A 22,155-nucleotide genomic window follows, 5' to 3' on the forward strand; every position below is an offset into this window, starting at 1 on the left:
TGCCAGGTTCTAGATTCAATAATTACTAAAGTAATTATTTCTGTAGTTTGAACTACAGAAACAGAGATACCTCAGGCCATTATAAAAAATTATTTTATTTCCTTTTTTAAGGATAAATTAAAAGTAGAATCTTAAGTTGGTAAGTCCTGTCTTTCTGGAATATAATCAATACCAGAATAATATTGTTGTGAAAGTTTGGAGTCCTAATTAAACATTTTACTTTGGTATTAAACACGGCATTGTTTTGGTGTTTAAGTTCACCTCTGTTCTGTGTATTGGGGGGTCTTTTTTGTTGTTGTTCTGTGTATTTTTAACAGTGAAATTAAATACATCCTCTCTGACTTGTTTTGTTTTTAATTAGGCTCACTTGGGATTGCCTTTGGGAGACCATGATACTGGCTCTTGGTGCCTTTCGGCATCCCCTTTCATAAAATCAGGAGGCAAAATACTGAAATTATCAGAAGAGTAAACCATTATTCTCCAGTTTTTAAAGTATGTCACCAAAACATGACCCAAAAGTGAGAACAGATCTAGAGTCCATTCGTTTATGACTTCTGTGCCTTATATATATTGCTGACGTTTCTTGCCTCAACTCAACATGCAGACACAGAAAAATGACTATATAAAAGGAAAGAGCAAGTCACTGACTCATGGCTAGAAATCACAAAAGTATGTTTCTGTTGCCATCCTGCCTTACTGTGTGGTTCAGGTTCTGGACTCAGCTGTGCTTTAAATGATTGCTGGCATTGTACTTACGTGAGCCCATTAAATGGGGCTTTCTCATTAAAAGACATGAATGCTGGGGTCTAAAGTATGTTGAATATTTTTATTGATCGACTTGAAGAGAACATGTTAATAAAGAAATTTCATCTATTATGGAGTTGACTAATTGAATATAGAATGTGCTCTAATAGGATATAAGCTTTATTTTCCTTCACTTTTCCTACAGGTTAATGAAGTGGTTTAAAAAGATAAACAAGAACATTGTTTCCCTCCTAGAGTAGGCATGCTTTTAGCTAGTTATCCCTAGTTGTTGCAAGTTTACTCTTTGTGTTCACAAGTTTTATTTTCTGTATTCCAGACGATTCATAGAGATTAGCCACAGTTTATTTAAGAAAGAAGACACACACAAAGCAATAGTTTTTTTTGCTCTTTCTCTTTTTTTTTTTTTTTCAGAAAGAATTCACTTGCTTACTTTTCTTAAAAACGTCTTTCCCATTTCATTGAGGCAGATTTGGAAGTCAAACCAGAAACTTCAGGCTCTACTACGATGGAAAGCACTTCGTTGGGGAGAAGCGCTTTGAGTCCATCCACGATCTGGTGACTGATGGATTGATTACTCTCTATATTGAAACCAAGGCAGCAGAATATATTGCCAAGATGACGATAAACCCAATTTATGAGCACATAGGATACACAACCTTAAACAGAGAGCCAGCATACCAAAAACATATGCCAGTCCTGAAAGAGACACATGATGAGAGAGATTCTACAGGCCAGGATGGGGTGTCAGAGAAAAGGGTAAGCTACCATGAAACCACACTTTATCTTCTTCTGTTTGGGGTCCGTATAAAAAGCCATTATTGCCAGAAGAGATTGACTTCTCCACAGAGCTTTGAAAAAGATGTGCGTTTCCCTAATGTCACTGGTTTCTGTGGTGCTGAACTTTGCATATATCTAATTCTTGTTCAGTTATGTCAGGTATATATTTGTGCTCCATATTATTTCCTATTTCATCAGTTTCATGGTTTTAAAACTATGTTGAAAAAAAAAATGTCCCCTGATTAAAAAAAAAAAAAAGCTCAGGGCTTTGGGTCAGAAGCATGACTATGGTCAAGAAAAGAGAGCTGCATTACATGAGAAATTGAGGGGGTCGCATAATCTATCAAAACTACTTTTTTATTCCCTTTATAAATAGTCCCGTTCTTTAGCAAAATGATATATAGCCATGCTTTAAAGTACATAGGATTAAATTCAGTCTATCGATAACTTTTACTATTTTGGGAATCAGTCAGTCTTGAGTAACAGGAGTGTTTATCTCCTTCGGGACTCTTAAGAATTAATTGAATCAGAAAGATGTATTTTAATTACAAGAGACAATTTAAGTTTTTCCTTTGTCATATTTTAGTTGTAATATGTTTAAAGTTAACATCAGAAGTTTCAATTCCTTGGCATTACTATTTGCTTTGGAAAATGATCCCTAGCTGCCTCTTTATCCCTCAGAAAAAGAGTGAGAGAATTTCTTAATGTTTTACATTGTATGGGATTTAGTTGGGAGAATTTTATGTATTCTAATTGGAATTGTGTTATTCACTCTAATATTCTTGAGGCTCTCCCGCGGCCATATTAAAGAAATGCAGTATTATATAGTGATTTGAGCTTGGATTGTGTCACCAAATAGATCTGTGCACAAATTCTACCATTTTACCAGTTGTGTGAACTTACTTCGTGTCACTGAATTTCTCTGTGCTTTTATGTTCTCATTTGTAAAATTATAATCAAACTGTTGTGAGGATTGATTGAAGGAGATAGTAGGTGCAAAATAGCCAAACAGCGACAGGCACACAGGAAGCACTCATGAGTTTGGTGGTAACGTTACTGTGACAGCTATATTACCTCAAGGCGGTATCCTAAAATACTTGCAGTTATCTTGAAGTATGTAGGCACAGAGTGGAAATTTAAAATGTTCATTGTCTAGCCTAAATTTTAGTTTCTGGCAAAGCTAACTCAAAGTAGCATTTTGCGGCTACAGCGAACCCAACGTTTTAAATTACAGACTGTAGAAAATCTGTAGAAAAAGGTTTTCCATATATTCGTGTTTGTTAGGAACCCTAATCTTTTTTGGAAGTAACCAGAATGTAGAATCCTAATTGCTTGCCGTATTTAATATTGTTCTTTTCACTCTCTAATTCCCATTTTCTCACTTTTGGTTATTTTCTATTCATGGTATTTTTCAGTCATGCTCGTATTTAAGTATCTCTAACACTGACAATGCATTTTATGCAGGTGTGATAGAATATTCTAAGTCAGCATTTGTGAATGTGTTTAAAATGTGTCCATGTGAGGTTTTTAGAGTTGATCGGCCAAATGATGACCTTTGCTAATGTGTTCTGGATATACTTTTCAAAATCAAGAGACTCGAACTAAAGACACAGCTGTTTCCCACTGGGCTAGTCGTTCCACCTCCTAGAGTCTTGGTTGTCCCTCCTACAAAGTGAAAGTAGCATTCACAGAGGAAAGAGACTGAGGTAGACGATGTCTGGAGGACCCTTTTAGCTCTAGGATCCGTGATTCCCCATGTATTCTGGCAGCGGCACCTGTGATGGTACATGGTCTGGATTGCCTGCTGCTGATGGCCACTGATGGCCACATAGAGTGAGGTAGCTAGCACCGGAAAGTATTTCTCTCCAGCGGTACATAGTTAAGGATCATTAAAAACAAACAAACAAAATTTCTCTTTGCTTTAAACTGCATGCATCTTAAATCTAGTTGGCTTAAAATCTACTCACTCAAAAATAGATTTATTTTATTTATAGGTGTCATCCAACAGGACAGGGATGATGACCTGTTCAGGAGCTTGAAACATTGATTCCCTGTCACAGTTGATGACATTTGTAAGTAAAGACAATCGTGTTTCATTGATTTCAAATATCGCTTGACACAAGTATGATTTAATAAGTATTTTACTGGATCCTGAATAGCTAAAGTCCCTCTTGTCCGTGAGGGGCTTACCTTTTCCTCAGAGGCAAAAGTGGTGATTTCGCAGGAGTTAGGATGCTGGTGTGGAAAGGTTGCTGGTATTGGAGTTCAGAGCTAGGTTCCAGTTCTGCTACAGGAATTGATTTCCTGTGTCACTTTGGGCAGACTGCTTCACTTCTCTGAGACTGTGTTTCCCCGCCTTTAATAAGAGGGCTTTGGGCCAGATGATCTCCAAGATGTGGTTCTTGTTATAGTCTGTGATCCTTCAAGGAGTGTAGATGTTGTAAGAGGCAGAGAACACAGGACAGAAATAGCACCGAAGTCTGGTCTTGAAAGGTGAGATCTATTTTTAGCTTATCTACCAACTAATTGTGTGACTTTGGGACAATCCCCTAGCCTGTCTGGACTTCAGATTCTTCACAGATAAGGGTTTTTCGCTAAAACAGTAATTTTACAATTGTTACAATTTTGCTTACTGCAAAAAGGGCTCTGTGCTCAAATAGGCTTGATGAAAAAAAATTTTTTTTAACCTACCTATTTCTTTTCTCTAGTCTTCTCAGTTTCGCTAATGACCTAATAATATGTGTTATGACTCTCCAAGAGTGTTCCCAGACTTACCTGAAGCGCCTCGCCACTCTTCAGAAAATTATTCAGGAAAATAATATTTCACGAAATCCACCTGGGGAAATTCTGAATCAGATATCTCTTAAGGTCTTTCCTGCTTCTAAAATTAAAGGAGGAGAATCCCATGCGTATTTTATTTTTCAGTCCTTAAGTGTAAGTTGAGCATCTGAGCTTTGTGGAAGGTTATCAGGATGGTTTGATGGTCTTAAAGTTTTTTGTCACGGAAGTGAATCCTGAAGGTCCCTAACTGTGTCTAGGAAAGCTCGTGGCATATTCCGAGGGCGGAGATTTTTTTTTCCAAGTGACATCTGTGTCATTTTTTCATTAACTCTCCAATTCCTTCTCCAGCTTGAAATATCAATCAGAAACTTAAATTTCTTTTCAAAAGGTATTAAGAGAAATTTAATCATGAAGTGGTAGCCTGTTGAAAAGCCAGAGTTCCTTCTCTTCTAAAATGGCTTAACTATAGTATCCACACTGGCCATGAACCCAGCTTTTATTAGTTACTTTTTCAAAATTTATCTTGGAACTGTATTTGAATAGTTTCTTTCTCCAAGTAGTAAATGTCATATGCTTGCTTCAACAGATATTGGACCAATGGCTGAATGCAACAATTTTTATGATAATTTTATACTTATTAATAATGTAATTTCAAATTCTCCAAAGCCCTGCTTTAGAACATGTCTCATAACTGTTAATAATATAAACTGCCAAATAAAATATATTAATTTGCATTTCAGAAACTGTGCTATGAGTCAGAACTCAGAATCTAGCCAGGACCTCATTTCTTTAGAATCTAGTCTTCTAAGTCCCAAACCTGCCTCACATGTAAGAGTGACCTGTGATGGCAAGGGGGTACAAAATCCATTTGTTGGTTTTATGGAACTTCACCAAGCCAGATAACCTTTATGTGTCTGTGTGTGTATATGTGTGTTTTTTTTCTTCCCCTGGAAGTTTGGAATGATTGCAATGCTTGGCATACTGTCATATTATTTTATTCTTCAGGAATTTCTTTTGCATTTAAATTCCACTTTTTAAAGACTTCTTTGGGAATCACCAGACTGCATATGTACTGAAAAACCTTGTGAAGTTTGAAGTTTAAATGTAATCAGGGCCCTGCCAAAAAACTGCTCTAACTACTGGACTTCTTTTGGCGTCTCCATAAAATGATAGGAGTCTTTGTCCTGGGAATGGCAAAAGGGGCCCAGGCAGTCTGGTCTGCTAATTGTCTTATTCTCCCACAAAGCAGCTCTCCTAAATGTTTTTACTTTGCTTAAAAAATATGTAGCTAGCACATTATTTGTATCCCTATAATCTCAATGTAGAAATCAGCGGGGAAAGCCATACTTAATCATTGCAAAAGTGACCATATCAGAGGAGGGAGTACCATGAAGCAATCTACAGAAAACTGTTCTTTGACTTTCTACTTTACCACTTTTTAAAGCCTATCTTTTCCGGGGCACCTGGGTGGCGCAGTTGGTTGAGAGACCGACTTCGGCTCAGGTCATGATCTCACGGTTCGTGGGTTTGAGCCCAGCGTCAGGCTCGGGGCCGACAGCTCAGAGCCTGGATCCTGCTTCCGATTCTGTATTTCCCTCTCTCTCTCTCTCTTCCACTCTCCTGCTCGTTCTGTCTCTCTCTCTCTCTCTCAAAAATAAGTAAACATTAAAAAAAATAAAGCCTGTCTTTTGCTTCTTCTTCCTTATTCTTCCCCAACTTGTGCTCCTGTTGTTCATCTGCTTCCTAACCCTGCCTTTATCCATATCCATTCCTCTCTCCCCTGGTCAGATTTACATGCTCACACTTCCACTGTGGCTTAAGGTTAGGATGAGTTGTTCCAGGGGAGAACAGGCACTCGGAGAACTGCCAGATTTGCCCAGGGTCACCTATTTGTATAAAGAAGCCAATTTAGTCATTTGTGAGAAAGACTATAGTTGCCCTACAGAACATCTAATAGTGGGTTTGTCTTCTCTAAGTATCCTTCTTAAGAATCAAGTAGAGTTAAAAAAAAAAATCCTACATAGTCAGTATATAAGTATATATTTGTCTGTGTGGTTTTGAGCAAGCCCTAAGTCTCCCTGGGTCTCAACTTGCCTCGGACTCTAAAATGAGGATTATGGATTCGGTTATACTGGTGGTTATGAATATTCATGAAATTTTATAAAGTAGCCTTCCTCATATGTAATGCATTATTGACTTTGGGATCAGAGCGATCACCAACCAGATGCCCATTCGTGGGTCTGAGTACTGTTCCCCCAGCTTTTGCTGGAAACAGCACGTTCAGGTTTCTCTTCAGGATCCATCTTTTCATTGCTTGAAGTGCCCTCCTCGTTCACAACATAACATCAAACAGCTCCAAATTGCTTCATCCAACAGTGGAGTTTCTCTTTTAGAAATACTAGGATGCCTCTAATTGTGTCTAAACAGGAAGCATGTCTTTGCCCAATAATATGCTAACGATTTTTAAGGCTAGAATATGTTATTTTTTTATGGTATTTGCATTTTAGTATTGACCAGTATTTTAACTCTACTTTCCATTAATGTAAGACAATTAGTCTTCTGCTTCTCTGCCTGTCAGTGAACTTTTATTGAAGGTGCATCCCATGTTGAGTCCATTAGCAAACATCTCTCAAATTTCTCTGAACTTCTGATTATTCTCCTAACTCCAGCTAGGCAAACCCTCTCCTTCCTTGGCCTTAACGTCTTCACGTTTCACTTTCTAGATAGTCTTCTATGAGCTATCTAAATAGATTTGTGGTTTTACTCAAGAGTAATCTTGGAACATAAATAAGTAAAGAGCATTGCAAAAATAGCATCCCCATGTCTTCTTCAGTATCCATGAACACTAACTCATCTCCTATGAAAATTAATTGCTTTTAATTCAACATCTATTGCATGCCTCCTGTTTGTAAGGAAACAGGCTAGACTCTGGAAGGGATAAAAGATGTACAAGATAGAAGCCCTGCCTCAAACAAACCCCGCCTTATGTGTTAATGTTTTCATTGTTTTCACCCTAATTAATTAGCAATTAGGCATCTTGATAGCAAGAGGCTACCTGCCTATATCATCTGAAGAGTATTGCAGTTCAGTAAGTATTAAGTTGGACTCGCTCTGATGTGAGTTTGCTTCTCTAATAGCCCAGCAGATCACAGAAAACACTTTTGTAGACAAGAACACTACTTTTTCAGAATCATAGATCAGAAATTAATAGGACATTCTGGCATTCCACTCCAGTTTCAAGGCTTTAAACCCCCCGTGTTGTTACACTTCTCGTTCAGCACTTTGGATTTTATATTAATGGTGTTGACTGACTACATGAACAAATGAGTGTATTTTATGAATTCAGCCAAATCCAAGAAAGAAAAATATAGTCACTCAAGTTGATTTGATACTTTATATTATTTTTCCTTTAAGAACTCAGAATCCTTAGGATGTCTCTGTGAGGTAGGGATGGCCATTCCTTATTCCATAGATAGAGCATCTGAGGAACAGAAAAATTGTCTTTGTGATATGAAATAGTTGGTGAAATGTGGTGGCTAGATGCACGTCTTTGGGGATATGTGCCAAGAAGCCAAGATGGTAGAGAAGTGGCATCTCCCCAAACTCATGGTTATATCAGTCATGTGTTGGGACAGTGTGGACCCACCAGAGAATCTCATACTTACAATGATTAAAGAAAACTCAAAGGGGGCCCCGGACATCTGTTGCATGAATCTCCTCTGTTCCTCCATCTTATCACCCACAGAAAGGATTAGTAATTAAAAGCCATTAGGGAAAACCAGATGGAAAGATGAAAACGGAAGTAAACATCAAATCCTCAGCTCCAAAAACCAGGCCAACGGAAGACCAAATTGTAATTTACCAAGCCAGCTGCAGTTTTGGAAGATCTCTGTATATGAGCCAATTTAACAAATAAAATAAGTCTTAAATTACTGGCTTGAGGGTTGGAAAAGGAAGCTGTTAGAGATTGTTTCACAATTGCTATTTCAGAGTCTCCAGCATTCTGGTGAGGAAATAATCATTGGTGGCCTCTCCATTTAACTCTGAAACAGAAATCAGCTCTGGTGGCTTTAGGAGTGATAGCATTTGGGTACAGAGTGAGTGAGACTATCAAGCAATCATCTGGCTTTCCCTTGTTGCCCACAAACCAATTCTCTGGGCAATTCTAAAATAAAACTTTCCAGTTTCAATAAATGCTTTTTTTTTTTTTAATTTTTTAATGTTTATTTGTTTTTGAGAGAGACAGAGAGAGCACGAGCGGGGAAGGTACAGAAAGCGAGGGAGGCACAGGATCCAAAGCAGGCCCCAGTCTCCGAGCTGTCAGCACAGATCCTGACGGGGGCTCAAACTCACAAACCGTGAATTCATCACTTGAGCTGAAGTCCGACGCTCAACCGACTGAGCCACCCAGGTGCCCCTAATTTCAATAAATCCTTACATTAGATCTCATCCTAAATGATTTGGATCTGTAATTTTTTCTTGGGCCTTTCGCTCTATCCTATTTCCCTTTATCCTTGGAGTACTTTCTCTTTCCCTAATATTTAGACCTCTCAGAGACTCAACAGATCATGCCCTGAGCCTTTCCTTACCCAAGTTGTGAGACCTTAATTGTTTTAAATGGCCTCATAAGTTAGTCCTTAACTCTTCTTGGGTCTCCTTTGAGTTACTGCACCCGGTGAAAAATGCTCAAACCTGAGCATTATATTGCAAAAATAGATTCTTTCAGTAAGACATTCTAGACCTCTATAATCAACTGATCGTGCCCTTGTTTATGTGATTCCTATTAAGTGTGCTGCTACGTTATTTCATTGTTTTGCTCAGTAACTTGAATGAATCAGCTCTATTATCCTCTATTTCCTCAGGTTCTAAAGACCTCCAGTGAAAATTCACTAAATGCTGTAGGTTTGCTGATGAACTAAAATTTTACAACTTAAACATTATTTTTGGCAATTTCTTTTTTTTTCCTGTTTTAGGAAGCTCTTTTATTTTTGGTTTTATTTTTCAAATTTTAATTCCAGTATAGTTACATACAGTGTCATGTTAGTTTCAGGTGTACAATATAGTGATTCAGTAATTCCATACATCACTCAGTGCTCATCATGATAAGTGTACTCTTAATCCCCATCACCTGTTTCACCCGTTTCCCCCCCTCACCCCCCCCCCCGTAAACATCTGTTTGTTGTATACAGTTAAAAGATAGTTTCTCTATAGGTTTTTGGTTTGTCTTTTTTTTTTTCTTTGATCATTTGTTTTTTTAAATTCCACATATCAGTGAAATCATATGGTATTTATCTTTCTCTAATTTCACTTAGCATTATGCCCTCTAGCTTCATCCACATCACTGCAATTAGCAAGGTTTCATTCCTTTTTATGGCTGAATCATATTCCAGTGTGTGTGTGTGTATATATGTGTGTGTGTGTGTGTGTGTGTGTGTGTGTTTACACACTCCATCTTCTTTATGCATTCATCTATCAATGGACACTTGGGCTGCTTCCATAATTTGGCTATGGTAAATAATGCTGCAGTGAACATAGGGGTGCATATATCTTTTCGAATTAGCGTTTTTGTGTTCTTTGGGTAAATATCCGGTAGTGTGATTACTGGGTCATGGAGTAGTTCTATGTTTAACTGTTTGAGGCACCGCCACACCATTTTCCACAGTGGCTGTAGCAGTGTGCATTCCCACCAACAGTGCATGAGGGTCATCTTTGATAATTTCTAAATTACTCCAGTTTGTACTTATTGACCAGCATTGTTTGATTAAAAACAAACAAACCACCTTTAGTATAAAATTCCTCTCCAAAAGCAGAAGCTTTTATAGGAATTGCAGATTATGTAGCACCATCTAAGAGATTTACACCTTTCTTTCTTTCACCCACTCAGCAGAAGGAGATCCTCGTCATGGGTATAGTTTGCTTAATAATTTTAGAATGACTTGGGGTTGCTGCTCAAGTTCATAGTGAGGAAAAAAAAACTATACAGTTCCCCTATCCCTGGAGAAAGTCCTGTTTTTCCTCGCAATGGGGAAACTGCAAATGAACAAGCCCATATCTCTTTATAGGCTTATTTTCTAAGAATTTTTTGTAAGTCAGCTTTATTGCAGTATAATTTATATACAATAAAATGCACACAGTTATGTGTCTAGTTTGATGAGCTTTGACAAATACACATACCTATGTAACCACCACTGCAATCAAATATAGAACATGCCATTACTCCATGAAGTTCCCCTAGTGTGTCTTTGTAGAAAATCGCACCTCCTCCCCCAGTCCTAGTGCAACCACTGATTAGATCTCTATCCGGACAAGAACTTATTTTTATAAGTATTGATTGAAGGTGGCATTCTTCTGAATGTTTTCGTTTTCTACATGTATAGCACTTTTTACCTTCATTTTCTATTTATTACAAGTACATCATCTTATTTACCTTTTTTTTTAAGTTTTTTTTTTTTTTTTTTTTTTTTTTTTTTTTGGAGAGAGAGAAAGAACCCCAAGCAGGCTCTGCCCTATCAGTGTGGAGCTCATTGTGGGGCTCGATCCCATGAACCGCGTGATCATGACCTGAGCCGAAATCAGGAGTTGGACACTTAACTGACTAAGCCACCCAGGTGCCCATAAATACCTACCTTCTTATCTTGATTTTAGATGTAAAATTTCTCAAGTCATATTATTTTAGAGAAATATGGGCAACGAAAGAATGACTGATGTTTAGTACCGATTGCAAGGCACTGTGACTTGTTGATGGTTTCACTCCTATCATTGTGGGCTTTTCACTTTTTCATCTATGATAAGAACTTCAAAAATGTGGGAACACAATGAGAGAGGATTCTTAGGGAGGAAGATCTTCTCTGCTCTGTTGGGATCTTGGACCTGAGCCAGAAGCACTCAGCCAGCTCTCCTTTAATCACTGCCATCTCTTGGCCCTTCCTCTCGGGAATAGGTCCCATAGCAGATGCTAGTCACAGTCACAGTTGATAGGAAGTACAGTGTCCCCGACTCTCTGAGTGGGAAGCGTACCACATGGTACCAAGTATCACAATGAGAAAAACTACCGTTTCTGCTTCCTCTTTGCAGTTGGCTCAGATGGGAAAAGGCGTTCTTTGTGGCAGTGGTATGATTTCAGAATTCCCTATGGAATACCGCTGAAGCTTTTTTTCCCCAGCTTTATTGAGACCACTAGGGCATTTAGACATGTCTCCCTATATGATCCTTGAAAGCTTGCAGGTACAACCCACTCAAGAATCCTGAAGACTGGAGTTCTGCTCTTCTCGTTCCCAGGTGAAGAGTGATAATCTCTTGTCTGACAAGCTCCTATGTGTGGACTGTGGGTTGTATAAAATCCTGGAGAAATGATTTTAAGTTTTCTCCTGGCGCCCTCAGACAAAAACTATTGGAATATGAGTGAATGGGGGGAATGTTAATAGATGCAGAACCTTGACCGCACCCTAATTCCTTAAAAGTAGATTTAAGAATTTACATATGAATTTTAGTAATCTCTTGCAATGCAGTTTGACTAGAGTAGGCTCTCCAGTGAACCAGAACTGTTCTCGAAGCCTCAGGAACTCAAAAACCTTGTGACCCTCTTAGAATTCGGCATGGTTTGTTGGCCACCTTTTTGAGGTCTACTGCTTCTTAAGGCTGGGAGGACTGGGGATAGTGGTGGAGGGGGAAGAGCACTGGAGTTCTGCTTCTGCTTCTACTTCTGAATAGAAGCAGAGTAGAGAAGAATTGTAGAAATGTGTTATGTACGCTGACTAGTATACCATGTTATGCCTGTATATGTATATGTGGTATTTGTGAACCAGTCCGATCATGTGACCTAAAACTGTCCTTAAATTTAAAAAAAAGGAATCATGTGTTGATGTATCTAATTAATGAACTTAAGAGCGTTTTCTCCCCTACTCTTAAGGAAATACACGTTCTTTATAAAAAATCTGAAACATAGGAACTAAAAAAAAAAAGAGGATTATTCATAGCCTCACCATCCACAGTGTATGTCAACATTTTGATAGATTTCCTTCAGGCCTTCCTGTGCACAGATTATTTTAAATTTTTATATTTTTATTGTACAAGTAATCCTTGTTCATTTCCTACAAAAATTAAAAAAAAACATTTAAAAACTAGCATTAAATTCACACCAAATCCCATTATTGATGGATAACATAACCAACAATATTCTGTTTATTCTTCTAGAGTGTGTGTGTGTGTGTGTGTGTGTGTGTGTGTGTGTCTGTATGAGAGAGAGAAAAGGAGAGAGAAGAGAGAGAAAACATGTTTCTTCTATATAAACTCCTTTGTAATTTGCTTTACTATTAGGTTATGAAAAATCTTTCCATGCGAATAATGCTCAATTGTTTTAAATGTCTACATAACATTCCTTTTTTTTTTTTTTAATTTTTTTTTTCAACGTTTATTTATTTTTGGGACAGAGAGAGACAGAGCATGAACGGGGGAGGGGCAGAGAGAGAGGGAGACACAGAATCGGAAACAGGCTCCAGGCTCCGAGCCATCAGCCCAGAGCCTGATGCGGGGCTCGAACTCACGGACCGCGAGAGTGTGACCTGGCTGAAGTCGGACGCTTAACCGACTGCGCCACCCAGGCGCCCCAACATTCCTTTATTTTAATGTTTATTTTTTTAGAGAGACAGAGGTAGAGAGCAAGTGGGGGAGGGGCAAAAAAAGAGGGAGACAGAATGCCAAGTAGGCTCCACGCTGCCAGAGCAGAGTCTGATGTGGGACTTAAACTCACAAAGCATGAGATCATGACCTGAGCCAAAATCAAGAGTCGGACGCTTGACTGAGCCACCCAGGCGCCCCTGTGTAACATTACATTGTGTTTATATGCAGTAATTATTCAACCAATCTCTTAATATATTTTTCATTCACTCATTTTATGAATATTTATTGAATACAGCTCATTTGGGCTACCGTGCCCAATACCAATCAAGACAACTTTGGATCTTCTCTGAAGCTAATTTTCTGTCTTATACACCGAGAATATTAAAAAGAAACTTGAAGATTATCCTCATGTTTTAAATGATGATATGTTGGTTCAGAGAGGAAAATTCTTCTGGCCAGGAAATTTTGTTGTTAAGTGATTGGTAACCAGTGGTTTTTTTTCCTGCATGTTATGTTTTTATAATAATGAATCTTCCTTAAGTATTTTTTAAAAATATTAAATAAAAATGGTTCCTTTGCTTATTTAGATTAGCATAATTTAGATTATACTAGTGATTTTAATAGATTTTCTAATTTAGATTTTTGTTTATTCTTGTAAATGGCTTTTCCCCTTCAAATATGAGATTTTTTTTTTCCAGAATATTTAATGCTCTAAAAATCAGTATTTCTTCAGGAATAATGATAACTAACCAAAAAATTTAAATTTATAAGTTATTTGGGGGGTAACTTAAAAAAACATACACAGTTGGAATAGTCTTTATCTTTAAAATGGAGAAGACCTGAAATCATTGTTTCACTATATGCTAACTTGGATGTAAATTTAAAAAAAATAAAAAATAAAATTAAAAAAAATCTACGTGCAAAAAATAAGTAAATAAAATGGAGAAGACTTTCATGTGAAAGGCATATTTCTGCACTTGTTGAATATGGAGAGTTGCACCTTAGCTTCGTATGTAATCACAGCCACACTTGTCTGCTCTTTGAAGTCACTTGGTTCTAAATTAATGAAGCAATTTGAGGGGGAAGGATTTCCATAACTTATATCTGCAGTGTGCACCGGAGGATGGGGAGGTGGGATTAGCTAAAACTATTATTTAAGTCAGAAAGAACTATTTTGATATCTTGTGGACGTAACATTCTAATTACCATATATTTCAAATGTGAATAGTGAATTCCCTTCATCTCCTTATAGACAAAGCCCCCCAAAATGCCCCTGCCTACTTAGTGAATGTGACAAATACTTTTATTTGGAAACTGTTTATTGTTCCTGAGGAGGGGTAAGTTTTTCATATATATTTTTAATTCGTAGTGATATTAGATTATAAACAAGTGTTTGGAATATTTCACTTTTGGTTTCATACAAAAAATATTCTAAACTTTAAAAAAAATTTTTTTTTAACGTTTATTTATTTTTGAGACAGAGACAGAGCACAAATGGGGGAGGGTCAGAGAGAGAGGGAGACACAGAATCTGAAACAGACTCCAGGCTCCAAGCTGTCAGCACAGAGCCCGATGCAGGGCTCGAACTCACAGACCACGAGATCATGACCTGAGCCGAAGTCGGACACGTAAACGACTGAGCCACCCAGGCGCCCCTAAACTTTTAAGCTAAATTTATTTATTTTTTCAAGACAGAACTTAAATGGTAATGGATCTTTAGCATCTGATCTGGTGTTAAGACTCATCAAAGAATTTCTGTAGCCATGTATGCTAGTGTTTGATCATAGCTTTGGAGAAGTCCACAGCATCTGGTTCAAATGTTCTCTTTATTTAGAATCTGTTCTATTTCTTTCTTTAATTTCTTAGTTTTTGAGATTTGTTTTCCAGGAAGATGTACCTTTGCTCCTCAAACAAAAGCATTTCAAAGGGAGCTTTAATTATCATATTATCTTCTACTTATCCAGACATTCTGACACACTCAAAACAATTTTTTTATTAGACATCCCCTTGGGACAGGATATCTGTTCATCTTATGACTTTAATGATGTCACTTTAAGCACATCATTAACCTCTTCAGGACTGAGTTGAAGAACTCAGCTTCCGCTTCATTAGATGCCATTCAGGTCCCTTCTAGCAGTCATGATTCACAACTAATAAGTTCTCTTTGTAACCCTCAAGAGATTTTTCAGACTTAAGATTCTGTACTTCTGAGAACTTACTATGTTAAGAAGACAGGCTGAAAACATGCACGTTTCAATACAGGCTTGACTCATACTAACTAGGATTGTAAATTGTCGAGCCAGTGACATAATTTCCTTTGGCCTCAGGAAATTGAAGGTCTTTTGTAGCTCCCCAATAAACATGTCTAAGGGTTGTAAGACTACAAATAATAATAAACATAACTAACATTTATTGAGCCTTTGTACGTCAGAAAGTGTGCTGAGTGTTTCACCAGAGGATCTGCTTTGATTTTCACAGCAATCCTTTTGAAGGTAGGGATTATAATAACATGGGTATCTTTACGGATGATTGGTTTATGGGGCGTTATCAAAGGGATTCTGGGGGCATGTTTTAATAGTGCATGCTTTATTTTTAAGAATGAAATCACAAAGGACAACCAAATCCACCAAATGTCCTTTGGTGTCATCATAGTGATGGAACCATAGACTGTGTTCGTATTTAAAGTAAGTAGATCACTTTATTGTGAGTAATTGGATTACTCAAAAAGGAAGAAATTACGGGCGCCTGGGTGGCTAAGTAGGTTAAGCGTCCCACAACTTCGGCTCAGGTCACAGTATCACACGCTGTTTGTGAGTTTGAGTCCCACGTCAGGCTCTGTGCTGACGCTCGGAGCCTAGAGCCTGCTTCAGATTCTGTATCTCCCTGTCTCTCTCTGCCCCTCCCCTGCTTACTCTCTCTCTCTCAAAAATAAACAAAAACATTAAAAAAATGTTTTTTAAAATGAAGACATCCAAACACCTTGGAACCTGCCCAGAGATAGTTGAAGCTCGGTCTAGATGGGCCCTTCACCCACTGAGGCATGTTATGCTAGAACTGTAGTGCTTAGGTTTAGGTTTTGTTTTGTTTGTTTGTTTGTTTGTTTGTTTGTTCTGTTTTTAAAGAAACTCTTATCAGTGTTAAAAGACTAAAAAGCGTCCAATTTACAGAATAAGAAACCTGTAACTATTGAGTTTTTAAGTATAAAAAGCATGAAACAAAATAGTCTTCCCTGTATTGTAGCTTACTTCTCTGAGGGCTGCTTGTGTCAAATGCTACCTCCTTTCTTTACATCACAAAAAAATGTACAAATCCAAATAGTCTTGTTCCTTTCATAGAAACAACAACAAAAATAAGTAAGAAAGGATTTTATACTTAGGTGATAGTGTAAATCATACATAAATGTGCAAAGCTGTCAACAATTCAACATGTGAATTTTAAATCACAGTGTACTTAATAGAATGAGCTCTGCATAAATTTCTTTAAAGTTTTTATTATCGAACTATATTAAATGATTAACATAGCTTATTTGTATATTAATGAAATATACTTGCAACTAAGATTTATGAAAAGCATATGTATTTATTATATTTAAGAAAAGTCTGTACACTTTTCCATTTTCAACAGTTGACTAAGACTCATGTTGACATCTTGAGGTTTTCATCATTTCAGTGTTCAAAGTGCTTATTAGCATTCCCTTGTCAAAGTTGAAGCTTACTTAGCTCTTTGTAACTGACAAAAGACCTTTGAGTTGACAGTCACCTCCTAAATAAATAAGATTGTGAAGGCAGTTGAAGTGTTTTTCAAATCAATACTCTAGAGACCATATGTAAAACTTACTATAGAGAGTTTATTATAATTTAGAAGCAAAAAAAGAAAAACAAACAAAAACCAAAACTCTCTCGTCTTCTTAACACAGTTTGACAATTTGTCATTTTCTGTCTTATCTCTCAGAAGCAGGGAAATCAGTAACAATAAGGTTTAGTATTCGTGACTATAAAAGATAAAAAGATATTATTGCTAATGATCATACTTCTGAGAAAGTAATAAAGAAAGTGAAAAAATCTTTAATATAAAATAAACTTTGGGAAAAAAAAGAGGTTAGAGAGGGAGAGAGCCAAAACATAAGAGACTCTTAAAAACTGAGAACAAACTGAGGGTTGATGGGGGGTGGGAGGGAGGGGAGGGTAGGTGATGGGCATTGACGAGATCAATCTTTTGGGATCTTTTGGGATGAGCACTGGGTGTTGTATGGAAACCAATTTGACAATAAACTTCATATATTGAAAAATAAAATAAAACTTTGGGGAAGTTCTAAAATACGCAGTCATAAGTAGTTTTGTTTTTAAGTATTTATTTGAGAGAGAGGACAAGCTGGGGAGGGACAGAGAGAGAGAAGGGAACAGAGGATCTAAAGCAGGCTCTGTGCTGACAGCAGAGAGCCCGATGTGGGACTCAAACCCACAAACTGTGAGATCATGACCTGAGCAAAGTCGGACGCTCAACTGACCAGGCCACCCAGGCGCCCCAAAGTCATAAAGAGTTTTTGATTAAAAAGTCCAATTCGCCACGGGAATTTACCCCAGAAACCAAGAGCACGCTTTACACGCTGTATGTTAGCCAATTTGACAATAAATTCTATTAAAAAATAATAATAAGTTAAATAGTCAAATTAGATCAAAGTTCTCATCAGTGAAACTTTATATGCAGTAGAGATGGCTACAGAAATTTTGTTTTAGTAGATTCAGTGTGGGGCCCAGACACCCATTAATATATGAGAGTGAGCAAGTGAGAAAGAGAGAAACTGCGTGCACGGAGTGCACAGATCCTTTTGCACAGTAAAGATCACAGCTAATGGATTCGATTAGTGGTTCTCAAACATTTTGGACTGAGGAGCTCTTTACACTTGGAACATTGTTGAAGCGCTAAAGAGTTTTTATTTATATGAATCATGTCTATTGATATTTACTATACTGGAAATTAAAACAGATTTTTTCAATCTGCTAATTCATTTAAAAAACAATAAGCCCAATACGTATTAATGTAATAGCATTATTAAGATCATATTTTGTTGAACAACTTTAGTTAGAAGAGTGGCTTTTTTTGCATTTCTCTTATTCTCCTTAATGTCTTAATATTGGAGTGCCTGGGTGGCTCAGTCAGTTAAGTGTCTGACTTTGGCTCAGGTCATGATCTCCCAGTTCATGAGTTCAAGCCCCACGTTGGGCTGTGTGCTGACAGCTCAGAGCCTGGAGCTTGCCTTGGATTCTATGTCTCCCTCTCTTTCTCTGCCCCTCCCCCACTCATGCTCTGGCTGTCTCTCTCAAATACAAACGAACACTAAAAAAAATTTTTTTTAATGTCTTAATGTTTAGGAAGCAGCCGGATTCCCATAAATGTTTCTGTGTTCAGTCTGTGGTGATATGTTATTTTAGTTGAAGCATATGAAGAGAATCTGACCTCATAGAAATAATGTGCATTTGGAAAAGAAAGGAGTACTCGGATAGCCTTTTTAGATAGTTGTGGACATTTGTCTTTGGTACCTCACCAAAACTAGATAAATGGTAATTTTTTTTAATTGAAGTATAGTTAGCATATAATAATATTCATTTCAAGTATACAACATAGTGATTCAACATTTATGTACATTACAAAATGATCACCATGAGAAGTCTAGTCACCATCTGTCACTATGCAAAGTTAATGCAATATTATTGACTATATTCCCTATGTTTACTTTGCCTTATTTATTTTATAACTGGAAGTTTATACCACTTAATTCCCCTCACCTGTTTTGTCCATCTCTCCACCCCCTCCCCTGTGACAACCACCAGTTTGTTCTCTGTGTTTATGAATCTGTTTCTGTTTTGTTTTGTTTGCTCATTTATTTTCTTTTTTTAGATTCCAGGTATAACTGAAATCATGGTATTTGTCTCTCTGACTTCTTTCACTTAGCATAATACCCTCTAGGTCCATCCATGTTGTCACAAATGGCAGGATTTCATTCTTTTCTTATGACTAATATTCCATATATGTATATTATATGTATATATAATATATATATTAAAGTGCTTGTGTATGTGTACATACAGATATGTGTGTGTGTGTGTGTATATATATATGTGTGTGTGTGTGTGTATATACGTGTGTGTGTGTGTGTGTGTGTGTGTGTGTGTGTGTCCACCTAGATAAGTAGTAGTTTCTTAACGGTTAACGTGCAGTGGTATTATCTGAAACCTTCACAATAAGCATTTATATATATTCTATTACACTAAAATCCCTTGATCTGTTTTGAACTCCAAATGGATCTTTCAACTGTGCCTAATTCTATAGTATCATGCATTGGCCATTTGGAAAATACTGGTTCACAGAGTTATACAGGTTTTCTAAACATTGACACATTTCTTTATACGATATCAAAAAATCGCATTTGTTAATACCATCATTGACCTATCAGAAAAGTCATTTGAGTGGTGGGAAGCTGGTAATATGTTCAGGATGGCAGATATAAAATTTCCAAAATTCTTTTCACTTGACAGTTTGAATTTTATCATTGACAGTCAGTTGTTTTCCTTGAGGTGGCTGGCTCATTTTTTTCATTTTTGAGAAAATGCCAAGTCTGAATAACTAATATTTATGTTAATCATTCTTCCAAGTGAAAAATGCTGTTCTGTGGAAAAAGCAGCTAGCTCAGCTTGCAACTCAAACAATACTTTTCCTCAAGAAAACCTTCCCTAAAAGGGACCCACATATCTTTTACATCGTTTTGTGTGAAGCAGACTCTCTTTTGGAGAGTTTTTTAAAAATACTGAGGTGTAAAACTCTAAATGTAATCTACCACAGAAACAACAGAAGTTGGTGGGGGGAGAAAAAATCTAAATGTATGACCCACAATAACTAATTTAACATGCTATTGTTCATTAAAACCAGTACCTTTGGTATAAAAGACTGCATTAAATGCTGTACTTAGTATCTCAGAGAGTTGGTTCTTTTAAAAATGGAAACAAGGAAACATTATTCAACTGATGACATGGTTTGATATTTCCAACAGTGAAAAATGTAACAAAAGCATCCAAAGGCAAAAAATCTACAGCTGATCCCGCAGGAGGAGATATTTTTAGGCAAGTTATTTTTTTTAACATCATACTTCTTATTTTAATGTCTTCCTTATTAAGACATGCATTTGAAAATAGTTTCATCTTACAGTTTTATAGCAAATTGTGGGTTTGAGTTCTTGGGAAGAAAATAATCAAACTTTAAACCAGGTTTACTAGCGGTAGATGCTGTCCAAATTCCCTTTTCTTTCTAACATCATTACGGAAGGGTTTTATTAATCCAGAAACATTCACTGCACTTTGTTCCTCAACACTAGTTGTTTTGTTCCTGCATATCATTTAGACCACAGCGCTTCAGCCATCTTTAGAGTTGAAAACTGCAGTCCATGAATCCCGAGCATCCTCTCTGTTTCAGCTGGCACCTCTTCTCCTCACACAACCTGTGGTTTTCATGCAGTCTCATCCTTTAGTCGGCTATGGTTGCTAAGATACCTGTGTTGTCACAAATTTCCCAACATGTTTTCAGTTCATATTTGCATACAGTTTGGCTGTCACATGAGGAAACAGCATTTAAACTGCCCTTCTTTGCACCCCTGGCCGACGGTTCTTTTTTTAAAACACATGATATAAGATATTTTAAGGAATGGTCATTAGAAGAAAACAGTTGTTTTCTGTTTTTTTTTGTTTTTGTTTTTGTGTCTAATATATTCTGACAGTATCATAAGGACAGGAGGCTAGAATCCTTCAGACAGGCATTCATTTAGGAGTCTGAAGAATTCACTGAGGCTTGCAAATATGCCATGAACTTTGTGTGCGCCTTCTTTCAACATTTATCTCCTTATTTATGGTCATGCTTTCAACATTTAGCACCTGCTGGGTTCCAAACACTGTTAGGTGATAAGACTGATGGCCAATGATGATAGTAGTTATCGGTATAACCACCGACACCTAGTCTCGGGGAGCTCTCTGCATGCTAGGTGCTGAGAGTGCGTGCTGTGTCCTCATTCCATGCATTCTGCTACGTGATCTCACCTCATCTTGTCTTCCCAACAATGCTAAGATACTGTCATCATTTCAATTTTACACTGAAGAAACTGAAATTTCCCCTGCGATCGCATAATGATAGTAAGTGGACCTGAGGTCTTTTACAGATAGTCTTTATTCAAGAGCCAAGCTTTTAGCTATTTTAACTGTAGATAACACTGAATTTCAGTTAAAATTCGTTTTGCTAGCTCTTTATTTTTTTAATGTTTATTTTTTTATTATTTATTTTGAAGAGGGGGGCTAGCAGGGAGGGGCAGAGAGAGAGGGAGAAACAGAGAATCCCAAGCAGGCTCCACACTGTCAGCAAGGAGCCCGATGTGGGGCTCAAACTCATCAAACTATGAGTTCATGACCTGAGGCGAAACCAAGAGTCAGATGCTTAACCAACTGAGCCACCCAGGAATCCCTGTTTAACTCTTTTAGGCAGATTGAGGAGACGTTTATAAGCGACAACTCCCTGCCTGTTATTGACAATCAGAGGACTGTTACGAGGTGGTCAGCAAACTGCTTTGTGGTTCAGTTGTTAGAGGCTGCCGAAGGTACCTCCAGGTTGGGAGAAGAAAGAGATCTGGGATGGAAAGACGTGTAGAAGTCACCCTCTTGTAAAAGGAGGAAGAAGCTTGGAAGGAGGACCTGGACGTAGATTTCATGAGTAAACACAACTTTTGTTAGAAAATACGATTTTTGGGATTCACACAGGATGGAGTAAAGCCATTACCCATCCAGTACTTACCCCAGTTATAATTGGTTCATTCAATATATATTTATTTGTTTAATATCAGGTCCTTATGAAAATAGCTAGGGCTCTATTCTCTGGTACTCACCAGTTTCACTAATTCCTAGAACATAGTAGATATTCAATAAAATACTTCTTATTCATTTATTTCTATTTATTTGTATATATATTTTTAAGTAGGCTTCATGCCCAGCATGGAGCCCAACACAGAGCTTGAACTCATGACCCTGAGGTCGAGACCTGAGCTGAGATCAAAAGTCGGATGCTTAACCGACTGAGCCACCCAGGCGTCCGTCAATAAAATATCTTCTGAATGAAGACTGTTTAGAACTGTGTATTGTACATATATACTTTGACCATTTCTGTATTTTCTTTTAATGA

The 22,155-nt window shown here is 37.4% G+C and overlaps 1 protein-coding gene across 3 annotated transcripts in view; it reads left to right on the plus strand.

Moving 5' to 3' along the window:
• CHN1 (chimerin 1) overlaps positions 1-22,155 on the plus strand; it is a 205,281-nt gene that overhangs the window by 116,088 nt on the left and 67,038 nt on the right. For 2 of the 3 annotated variants that reach the window (XM_047870700.1, XM_047870702.1), the window contains one exon: positions 1,233-1,521. In XM_047870700.1, the coding sequence (XP_047726656.1) occupies positions 1,233-1,521 (289 nt within the window). Of the gene's footprint in view, positions 1-1,232; positions 1,522-3,536; positions 3,615-22,155 lie in introns of those variants that run through there. The other variant, XM_047870703.1, reaches the window with a different exon arrangement.

The sequence above is a fragment of the Prionailurus viverrinus genome, chromosome C1 (genome assembly GCF_022837055.1).
Source record: "Prionailurus viverrinus isolate Anna chromosome C1, UM_Priviv_1.0, whole genome shotgun sequence".
NCBI classification, from domain to species: Eukaryota; Metazoa; Chordata; class Mammalia; order Carnivora; family Felidae; genus Prionailurus; species Prionailurus viverrinus.